Source organism: Thunnus maccoyii, chromosome 18 (genome assembly GCF_910596095.1).
Source record: "Thunnus maccoyii chromosome 18, fThuMac1.1, whole genome shotgun sequence".
NCBI classification, from domain to species: Eukaryota; Metazoa; Chordata; class Actinopteri; order Scombriformes; family Scombridae; genus Thunnus; species Thunnus maccoyii.
Window position 1 is genome coordinate 15,352,614 of NC_056550.1, and position 12,069 is coordinate 15,364,682.

Genomic DNA, 12,069 nt, shown 5'->3' on the forward strand with positions numbered 1-12,069 from the left:
ATTATAATAAATTCAATGGCAAGTATTACAAATTAAATAAATTATTTTCTATAGGTTTACCAACTACTAACATCATGGTTTCTGTGCTAAATACAATACATCTTATCTGTATTTACAATGTAGCTTGATTCTGCACTCTATTCATATTCCATTAGCACATGAATATTTACCGTTGCTATGACAACAGGTGACAACTGACGTTAGCATATATTAGCTAGCTTAGCTTAATCATCCAAAAAATAAATACACACAAATACCTCATAAGCCACAGCTGCACATTACTTGTTCACTGATTCACAAGTGTAATAAAAGCATATTATGTCACAAATGGTCTTGGAGGCTGAGGCTAACATTTAACAAATACCAGTACCGATAAATTACATTATAAAATATGGAAACATGAAGTTAACAATTAAAACTGCGGTATAGTGTAATCTGTCGTTAATGGTATAGACGCAGTTCATGAGGTCATGCCTGTGGAGGTGTGTATGAGCTGTGTGGTAATGTTCATGGCATGTGTGTATCTGTGTGTGTGGCCCACCCCACCCACCAGGCAGGGGACTTTCCCCTCTCTGCCTCTGCCATGAACATCAGGTGCTTCCTGACAAGTCTAGACCCAAAGGACCCCCTTCCCTAACTGCATTTCTCTTTCTTCCCCTCCGTCATCGCATAGAACCACTCAGCAAGAGCGGGAACATAAAGAGAAAAAGAGAGAGTGAGGAGAAACAATCTTGTCCGCCCTGTGTCTGCCTTTGCATATGGAAATGATATATTGAGGCTTGGGGTGTCTTTATTGCATAAGTGCCTGAGTTCCGCTGCTGCCTCTAATTTCATATAATTTCACATTTTGTCTTAAAAGGGGAGAAAATGTTCCCAAGTGAGCCAACGTCAAACTCAAAATCGTAAACAACTTGATTAAAGGAATTCTAGTCTGCATTGCCTCCCTCCTGGATAAATGATTCAAGTGTGTATGTGTGTGTGTGTGTGTGTGTGTATGTGGTGTCAGTGTGTGTGTGTGTGGAGCACATGCAGTCTGTTTTTAGTTTTGCCACTTATGTTTCGTTGCTGTCTCTGCAGAGATGAAACTTCATGCTCATTAAGCAAGCAAATACAAACACTCACACATGTATATTCTACCTCTAACACAATCTCACACGCACCTACCAACACACACATGCGGTCAATCTTCCACAGCGGCTTGAGATGTTGAGTTGCTCTCCTGATTTCATAGCCTCCCCATAGAGCTCTTCAGACAGACTTGCTGAGCTTAAAGGCTTACCATGCACACATAACATTACACTACACAGCAGGTCTGATTTATGCGACTTGAGGAAGAAGGGCCGGGTGGGCCAAACTAATGTCAGTAACATAGGGGTTTACTGGAGTGGATGAAATAAAAATGTATACTTTCATAATGTTCTGATTCTAATTTTTCAAGTTATTTTTTTTTTTTACTGCACATCTTCTTTGTCTTTGCATTCTTTTTATTTGCATCTTTCCTTATTTTTATCTTTCATGTCGACTTGGGAGGGCATGAGCACATGTTTCATGTATAAAACTCCCCTAATGTGTTCTCTCCTCCCGTGGTTAAAGATGAGCCAGCCTCTGTCTGCTCGCTGTCTTTGAGGTAGAGTCATCAAAGAGTTGAGGTGTGGAGCAAAGCCAGGCTAAACCAACTGCACCTTACTCCCCATCCCCATCACCTTCATCTCCGTCCAATGCGAAACACACACCCCCCCCCCAACTCCATATTTCTTGGTATCATCCTTTCTTGTCTCCTTTCGTCTTGTGTTCTGTTTGTTGACAGTGGTCTGTCAGTTTGTTAATGGCTTTGTCTGTAGCCGTGTGTGGTTAAATACCATGATGACACAACAAGGTGGGTATTGTATGACTGGCGGCGACACAATGGAGAGAGTGTATTTATCACAGGGAATGGTATTTATATTATATTTTATTATTATAAATGCACTCCTAGATAAGGAAAAGGAGGAGGCAGCAAAGTGAGGTGGTTTTTGAAGAATTTCTTGGCTCAAATCAATGAAATCTTCTTATTCTATATAAACTGTGTCATCAGCATGCTCAGTGGTTGAAAGTGCTTCAAGACCAGTTTTCATGATGCTGATTATGACATGTGGTTAAGGTACTGCCCAAAGGTGGTGTCATCTTCAAGGAGACACATTAAGGATGATTAATCCCACAAATTCCTGATAAAATCTGCTCTTATTTCCCAGCAGAAATAGCTGTGGGGACCAAGCATTATTAGCATGTGAGTGCTAATAATAGTGTTGCTGCGTGCACCTGTGCATTAGGGTCCTATAGAATATTGTATGTACTAAAACAAAAGAGTCTTTCTCCAAACCTAATTTCTTCCATGCAACTGTCATAGATGTCGTCAAACAACTGCTGTTATTACAGTTATACAACTGGATCAACTTTTCACTCACTTTTCAATACTTTTACTTTTAGATAAAGTAAACAAAGTGGAGCGCAAAATCTGTAAACGAAAACTACGCAGTGGCTTAAATTAATATGCAGATTGCAAAGCAGTGTTCAATGACTTGAGTATTGATTGCATAAGATCATAACTTAACATCCAATAACAATGCTCCCATCTCTCAAACCACTAAACAATACACTGAGATGGCTGCATGTCATGAATATTCCTTTCCTGCCACTGCGGCAATAATAGCATCAGGTCAGCTGCGTACAGGTGGTAAGACGCTGGTTTGTGAACTTCACTTTGATCAATCGAAATAAGTATTAACTTTCCTTTTTATGCGTGTCATTTTGTTTTCGATGCACATCATGGTTGATAACCATGGCTCGTCAATGGTTATATAGCCAGCAAAAGTTGACAACTTTTCAGGCATGTGGCAGCTAGAGACATGTTTCTTGAAATACAATTAATCAGAGTTTATCAACCTATTTACTTGACTATAACTGTACAAATGTAAGACAATTCAGTCACATTAAACTCATCATTGACTATCTGGAGGTGCACCAGAGAGGCAGGACACGGTAGAAGCAGATGTGCAAACAATGAAAATGATGGTAGCAGCAACACACCTTCCTGAGCTGCTAACTATCTAGCTGCAGAAGCAGAGACTCAGCATAGTTTTACTGGGGAAACACACACACACACACACACAGAATGCTCATTGTGTTTTGGCCTGAGACGTTGCCAGAATACCATACTTTATAAAAACAGCTTAACAAATCATTGACAGCAATAATTAACTACAGGTTCACATAATTGAATTCTGCTTCACCCCGTCTCCCCTCCTGCTGCTGCTGGAAGGAATGCAGGAATGAGAACAGGAGAGAGAGAGAGAGAGAGAGAGGGAGAGAATCCTCTCAAAGAAAGGTTACCAGGGCAAATTGTGCCCTCAGTTAAACTATGTGCTTAAGAGGTGACCTGAGTGCTGGGCAAAGCCAGTGCCAACTTTACACTGAGCTGAAAGGTCTAAACACAGATCTTCTTCCATCTCTGTGGGTTCAAACTGTTTGACACTGTTTTCAGCGATGCACTTAGGGGAATGGAAGGTTAATTGGAGGCTATCTAATGTATTTAGAGAAAGTTTTTAGGAACATTTGAGGAAGTATTTAGTTTGGCATGGAGATTCATACACACACACACACAAACATATATACACACACACATACACGCAGCAATTAATCATTATAACAGCACCCAAAATGTGTGTGTATGTGAATCTGTATGACAGATAGGGCAGAGCACCTTGTGTTTCCAGTTTAAACATTTAGACATTCCTACTAGATAAGCTCCTAGAGGGGGAAGTGTGTGTTGAGGCATTAGAGTTGACTCCACAGCCCTTCATTACTCCCTCCCTCTATCTCTCTTTTTCCTTCCTTCGTCTAGAAACAGATTAAGAGAAACATTAAAAAGGGAGGATACACTCATGTGTGAGTCTATGTATGTGGGGGTGTGTGCATGTGTGTGTGTGTGTGTGTATTTTGAGTATAAAAATGAAAGTAATGGTTTTAAGTGTTTAAGGATTCTTAAGTGGTTGAGTGGGAGACAGTATTGCAAGTGAAGGACCACAAATGATTAGAGTGTAGATAGTGTATTACAGTACATTTTTGTTGTGCGTACATCACACTTATTTGTATATTGTGTCACAGTGTCAGCATTTTTTCTTTTTTTAAAGTTTTTTATAGAATAATAGGAAGAGTACGGAGTTTAACTGTTCCAAGTGTCCTTCTAGGAGGAAAGAAGGGTTTTCCTAATCACATATTTTGTCCAAACAAAGAAACTAGGAGGTTGTGATACAGAAGCCAAAATAACACATTACAAAATTATCAGTGTAGGTTGACTAAGTTCTTTTTTTTACTGTGAATATTTGAGTTGTGTAACTGACATTTTTTCCGTATCTGTGGTGTAATGATAGAAAAATTAGGATTGCAAGTGACTATTTCTACAGACAATTCAGTTTTGTTTACTTGTCTGATGCTACCCAAATAACTTAAGGTAATGCCCATTTATAAATAAATAAATTATATAATATCAATACATTTATTTATAAAATCTTCAAAATGGAGATTAGTGTTACATAGTGACACTTTTAATTATTTTAAGTAAGTGTTAAACGTAGCAAACAAAATAAAACTGCCATTACATTTTTTGCCTTTAGGCATTTAGGTGACAACAGTCACATGGCTACTACATCTGCAGGTATAAACTGCTAATACTACTCTTCTTAATTATTTGTGGCGCACACACCGTCAGGTAATTTTGCATGTGTTATTACAATCATTTATGGAGCGTCTTCTCTTAGAACAGGGCAAGCAAATTATTATACACATCGTAACTAACATCTGACAGCACCAGAAATATTTTTGACTAGAAATAATGGCTACCCAACCAGGTCGCTGTAGAGCAAGTAGCCTGTGGTGCATGTGCATAAAGTTTACACTGAACCCGGAGTGTAGTGAAGTTGTATTAGTCAGTGTGTTAAATTCATACCATGAGGATGCGCCGGTAGCTGTCTCGGTCGATTCCCCACAGTTTAAGATCAGTCTTGGCCTTCACTGTGGCAGCTCTGGGTGTCCCATAGATCAGGGCCAGCTCTCCAAAACTGCCTCCTTCTCCAATGCTGGTCACCCACTCCCCATTCACATAAACCTGCAGAAAGAGCAAGAAACACAGTAAGAGAGAGGATGTTACAGAAGTTTCAATGCTTCTGAAGAATTAAATTTTTTCTGTCTTTTCAGCCTCTCTATTCACCTTGAAACACCTTCTCCTCCCCTTCTTCTCCCCCTCCTCAGTTTCCGGGCTATTTGATATGCTCACTAGGCTTGTCACTAAGTATTTGATCCCAACTAAGCCCTCAGATGAGACCCTCTAAAAGGTCCTCTATCCCTCCTATCTCTCCATCCATCCCTTTTATTTCCTCTGTCTTGTCTTGGTAGAGCCTTCCCTTTGATTTGGGAGTGATGGAGGACAGGGGCCGTGGTAGACTTTGTGGGTATACTCTCAGATCTAAAACACATACATGCACTCTCACATGCTTGGTTACTTACAAGCACGCACACACACATACACGCACACCGCTCTATTTAGGCCAGCGACTTTAGCTCTACGGACAATACAACCTCATTGAGACACATTCAGTCTGTCTCTGGGGCCGTTATAGTTTCACCTGTCGACACACTATCCACTATCTTGTTGACTTAATAACACAGAAAGAAAGGGAGAGAGAGAGAGAGAGAGAGAAAGAGAGAGAGGGAGGGAGGTTTTATCCCTCCAGTGGCTGTTGTGAATTGCTAGAATTGTTGCGAGCTATTATCCAAGGCTCAGAGTAGACCACAGGGGACTCATCCTTCACCATAAACCGGGATAGCTTCAAAGAAGTGCTGGCTATGGTTATGTCAAGCTTAGAAGTACAATCATTATGAATGTTGCAAAAGTGTTGCATCAGAGCAAACAGGTAGTAGTATTTTTTTCAGCAGTTTCCTGATTCAGTCCTCAAGTATCTCCTGTCTTTGTTCAGTCTTCATTGTTGTATGTGTGATCCCACATGGTTAACACTTGCATGCTACTATATGCCTGGTAAGGTAGAGTTGTTACAAACTAATAATCAGCAGTAAATCCTAACCAGATCAGGTATGCATGAGTAAAGCTGCAGACTCTGCAGAAAAGGTGGTACATAAGGACTGAATTTGGAAATGCTTCTGCTGTATTGAGTTAGCACTGTGCAGAAGGTAAAATGGAGTTCATGATAAATAAAATTGAAACAATGCAAGTCTTGAACAATATATGCTATCTTGCAGCTGTCACTGAATTTTAAATATGTGATTATGTCTACAGTAAACTGTGAGTGTCTGGTGGTAATTAAGAAGCAACAAATCATGAGTACTGGAAGGTGGACGAGCATGCAGTGTCACTGTGTATTTCTGTTTGTAGTTACTTGAAGTGTGTGTGAGAGAGCGTCTGTCTCTATTCGTTGTCTTTTTGGAAGCAATTATTTAGTTTTGTTCCCAAATGCCATATCCACTTCAAAAAATAATAATGAAATAGAGCCAATTCTTACAAAATCATTACTTGCACTATGGTAACAGTAGTAAAGTGAATTATCACAAAGTGACAGATTTAACCATGATTTAAAGATAATTAATATTTAATTACAACTGGCATCTTTTTCCAACAAGATCATCTCACATTTTGGAATGAAAGCATTAATTTCCCTCGTTTTGCACCCATATAAACACACACCAACGTCTGTAAGTGAATACATTTGTGTGCAGACATGGAGGGGTGTTTACATCAGTGGCAGTGGTTGTCAGCTTTCAGGCAGTTTGTGGGATGCCAACAGATTTACACCCCTGTCTAATGAGAGACATCTCCACACTTTAATAACCTCGGCACTGAGCTTGAAGTAGTTTAGAGCCTGAGCTGTGGGTGGGAGGCAGCGGCTGTCTGTAAAGATAGAGGGATAGATGGTGCGGTGAGGTGAAGGAGACACAGACAAGCATGGAGTGTTCTTCACCCAACTTGGGTGACATGGTTTTTGGCCAGATGCCAAAGATTCACCAGTGACAGACAGGGAGAGGTTGAAGTTCCAGCCCGGAGGGGACCACCTCCAGTTGAACATACTGGAGTAGACAATAAAGAAAAATGCTAGACTGAGCACCAGGCCAACTGTGGATTTAACATGAAGTTGGGTCAGAGTCAGAAATAGCTACTCCTGAGATCCAACTGGACCAAGTGTTTGAGCAGACTGACCGACATACCTAAAAAGATGCAAGCCAATGACAAACAGATAAGAGGTGTGAATAAAACTGCAATGTTTCCCACTAAAAAGCCTCTACCGTGTGACTCTAAAGCTGAAAACACACCGCTGGCGCAGCTCCGTGGTGCATCATATGACATGCATCCAGTGCTGCCCCTAGCACCAACAGGAAGCGTTGTGCTGCAGGGCATCAATCAGTACAGCGTGAGACAATGAAATGCCATGGATGAGTTGCCCATTGTAGTTGTGTACTTTTGATTACTGACTTGAAAAAATTATAATCTGAGCAGTGAGATTATGTTTTGAAAGCAGCAGATCAACCAACAATATTCATTTTTGCCTTTTAGATACAGGCACAAGTGAAATAGTTAAAATTAAAGTGAAAAGCAAACAACAAACTAGTAAATAATGTCTGTAGCTGGGCCAAAATTTTAGTGAAGTACAAAACAGCTTTTTCTCTGGAAAAAAATGTGTTTTTTCAGGAAAGGCGATACTCGAAATAGGACAGTGGCGTGAGGTGTCACAGTGCAGCGTGTCGACATGCCTCGCCACCATTGGTATGGGGGTTGTACATAGGAAATAATAGGGCCGTTTGGTGGCGGTGTGTTCTGGTCTTAAGAGTATCATACATTGAATCACAGATGTTAAACAAGACCTTACACTAAAGATGGCTGAGGCAAAGAGGAAAAAAAATAGTTGAAGGAAAAAGCAGAGAATATCTGTACACTGGATTATAGCTCCATACTGTTTCATCAGGCCTGATTAATATTGTTGCTTGTTCAATCTAATAAACTTGCAGAACTATAATCAAATATGCAGATATTTTCTGCTTTTTACTTTACTGAATTTCCTATCTTGCAACTCGACTAAATATAGGATTGTGTGTGCACTTAACTACCCTTCTGTAAAAACATCAGGGCCTATCACTGTTTCACCAGAATCTAGCAAGAACTTATCTAATCACATTTGACAAGGCATCACCCGAAACCATGCAAGTCAATGCAACAACACTGGTTTAAGTTGGTTTTACACAGTCTTTCTATCAAGGCACCGTCTCTACATGCAGTATTTATATGCTCCTTTATTTCTGTCTCTCAGGTGGGTTGACTTTGTCGCGTCACGCTCAGCAAAGCTTGCCAACCTGCTTCTCCCCTCTTGGCCACTCTCAGTCGGCACTAACCGCTGTAAGCCGATAAGTTCATTTCCTGTTTAACTTTCCGTCAGCTCCTGTTTTATCTCCCCACTTAACTTTATCGCTCCGTGTCAGGCTCGCTAAGACAAAAGACGTTCTCAGTTGTCTGCTTCACAGAGTGCAGGAGTCTATAGCGCCATGTTCAGATTGTCATCCGAGTGGAACCGAACTTTGAAGAGAACAAAACATGGGGGCAATCCAATACAACCTGTCCATTGTTGGAGGGAAACATTGTCTCAACATGAGTGGAGAAGGCTGGGTTTTCCCACTGAGGCACAAATCCCTCTTATGACCTACCTCTGAAAACAAGTGAATAAAAGCTAACATAGGCACACTGCAATTTGGAATCCTCAAATGGTTTGCTTAAGGAGTGTTTTTGTGTATGTGCCTGTGTCTTCTTGTCAGCCACTTACGTCCACTTCACCTTGGTCAATCACATAAAAGTTGTCTCCTTCATCGCCTGGAGGGGAGAGAAGAGGAAAAAACATGGGAGTTTGTGAGAGAGAGCAGAAAAAAGAAACATATATCTAGTGTTGAACCAACCTTCTGCTTAAGTTCTTAAAGGTGGACTTTTAAACCATTAAACCAAAATGGGAAACAATTCTGTGCTTTTGGACTAGAAGATTTGAATATCCTGAAACTTATACATTAAGACACATAGGCATACATTTTCTCAAACTCTCTTCCTCATGTCTGTCTACGTCCATTCCTTCCCCTTCTTTTGGTCTTTAAGAATTGAGGGCCTCAAAAATCTTCAGGGCAGCACCAGTGTAAAAAGGAGCCCCTGCCTCCTCCCGAATGCATATTTCACTGGCCCTGCCAATATCTTTGTGAAATAGGGCCCTCGCCAGCAGAAAGTTGCAGCAACAGCAGTATTTATTACTGCTGCTTGTGTGGCTTAATAGTGGAAACTCTGAAACTGTGCTGCCTGAGCATGCAGAGCTACAACACCTCAGTACAATGTTAGGTACAGAGAGATTCATAGGATGACCAAAGTGCGGTTCAAAAGAGTGAACATAATGACATAATGACTGGTCTACACAACAGTGAACATAGACACAAAAACAAAGCAACACAGACATTGACAGTTATGGGTTTTTTTTAAATGCAGACATACCAGTTAGATGGATATAATGCCAGATTAATGTGTGTTTAGCAGAGAACCTATGCATCTGTCTGTTTCATTTATTATGCTGGAGAGCTTGCTACTCTGAACATAAAATAGACGCAGACACAAATTTTCCTTTAGTAATCAGGTAGTCCTATTGAGATATGTGTTTCTTTTTCAAGAGAAACAGTGAATGTGAACAGAACACAAGATTAGAAGGTGTACACGAGGCTGTAATGCTCATTGCACACTTGAAAACAAAATCGTACGGTGGATGAAAAATAGAGACAACTTGCTATTGGATCTTTACCACTTGCAGGGCAAAAATGATTAGGTTTGGCCCGAGTGCAGGCGGAAAGCCTGCGTTACTGCATACATCAGGATTTACTCCCTGTACAGTGACCATTTTAGGACAGACTCTGGTCAGGAAAGATGTGATTTTCTTGCCAAAGTAAAAAAAGGTGCAGCACCTGATTTTTGGTAAGAATACAGAATTTTAGCTTTCTCCGTCTCTAACAGGCTAGATCCACTGCAACTAATTGCTGGATTACTATTAAATGTTCACAGTAAGCAACTCTACATGTTGTCTGGTTTGCTGACTGGATCTCTGTTGTGTCATTGACAGAAGCATTCTGTGCTTTCTCTGGACCTGAAGCGAGCCATGGGATCTGGTTGGTTGATGTCTGCTAAAAGCATCTCGTCTGGAGATAAGGCTGAAAAATGGCAGAGTGTTCCTTTAATTATGCTATCTGTTACATAGGGCTCAGGGGAAATTATTAAAAAGGTCTGACAGCCACATGCATGAGCGCTGTGAAGCTCTCCCTGCAGCTACTTCTTACAATAAGATATAAATGCAACTCCATTCAGAGGTACAAGTGGGTAATGATGCATGAGTCTACATGACACAAGTATGCATGTGTATGCATTTCGTAGGTACCAAGCGGGGGCGTGTATGACTGTGTGTGTGTTCTTGTGTGTATGTTCACCTGAGGAGTTGAAAGGCTCAGAGCACCCTGTGTGTAAAGTTCACAGGAGTTCACACGGCTAATTAATACTGAGTGGAGAGTGCTCGTTAATCATACAGCTCTATTTGTCACACAAAATGCTCCTTGTCTGTCTGATGGTCTGTCCTAGTGGAGACCCCAGACACACGCACACATACATACACGCACGCACACACACACACACACACACACACACACACACACACACACACACACACACACACACACACAACCTGCTGCAACCTGGCCCTACGCTATCTCCCTCTCCCTGTCTCTCCCTCTCTTTCTTTCATCTCATCTATCTCTCTTTCAATTCCCTCTCACTCTGTCCTTCTTTTCTTCTACTCTTCCTGTCTTTTATCACTTTGGTTCTCAAGCCTTTGTTTTGCACCCTCCCAATCCCCCTGTGCCTGAGAGCCCTGGCAAATATTTGACCAGAATGTGCACAGACACACACACACACACACATACACGTATGCAGGCCAGTGTACTCAGAGTGGCCTTGTTTCAACACAAGCTAATTGTCGTACACACTGTTAAGGTTCTTTGGCTGTACTCTAAAGGAGAACATGGGTTACATCCTTGACTACTGATGTGTTTTGTATCCACAATGTTGGCACACCATAAAGCTGACCAACATGTTGACTTTCTATTTTGGAATTTCAAATTTGAAACAATATTCTTAATTTTCTCTTTACCATATCAAATTGCTGCAATCAAAGACTGCAAAGTTGCATATATATGAGAAACAATGAAAATATCTCCACTCTTCATTTTGCATGTTATGATAAAGTAAATTCTGCCTTTGTTTAAATACCACTCGAGCCACAGAGTCGATAACTTCTAGCTGTGTCTAAATAGTGTGTGATGGGCCAGTAGCAGAGGTGGTTTCTTGAAGCTGTACAGTAGTCCAGACATTAGCAATGACATCAGCGCCGTATATACTGTATACCACACACTCTATAGTGTATATAACAATGGGCTGTCTGGGACTGGGGGGCCTGCAAAGTTAGCTAGACTTATTATCACCAAATTAGGACTGATATATCCCTGGATGCTGTCTTAGAGTAGGTGGGGGTGACTGATGGAGTGTGTGTCCAAGCGCCGACAGTTTTCCCTCATTTAGTGTTTATGAGTGTGTGCTTGTAAGATACACTCTACAAGTGCGATTCTGTGCAAGTGTGAACACAGTATTATCTAATACTGGGCATTTGTCTGACAGAATGTGTGTTTTCAGTGTTTTAAATATGTGGTTGAATGTGTCTGTGTCTGTATTTGATAGGACTTTAAGTGGGGGGCACTGGAAAAATACAGTCTGGCCTTGCTATGCTCTGTGTTCCTTCAATGTCCAGAGATGTCTAGATTGAAGCCTTCGGAGACTGTGGTTAGGCAGACGAGAAGGACCTGACATCTGGTGCAGACTGAGGGAATGTGTGAATGAGGCAATGAGAGGGAATAGAGGGAAACAATTTATTGAAGTAAAACCTGATCAATAAGTGTGGCCAGGTGGATCTA

General features: G+C 41.0%; 1 protein-coding gene across 1 annotated transcript in view; it reads right to left on the bottom strand.

Annotated features, from left to right (window-relative positions):
- The window catches only part of prkar1b (protein kinase, cAMP-dependent, regulatory, type I, beta), a 66,599-nt gene that overhangs the window by 14,884 nt on the left and 39,646 nt on the right, over positions 1 to 12,069 (bottom strand). Inside the window, exons 6-7 of the mRNA XM_042392124.1 lie at positions 8,856 to 8,902; positions 4,985 to 5,143 (exon numbers count right to left, since the gene is read on the bottom strand). Coding sequence (XP_042248058.1) covers positions 4,985 to 5,143; positions 8,856 to 8,902 — 206 coding nt within the window. The remainder of the gene's footprint in view (positions 1 to 4,984; positions 5,144 to 8,855; positions 8,903 to 12,069) is intronic.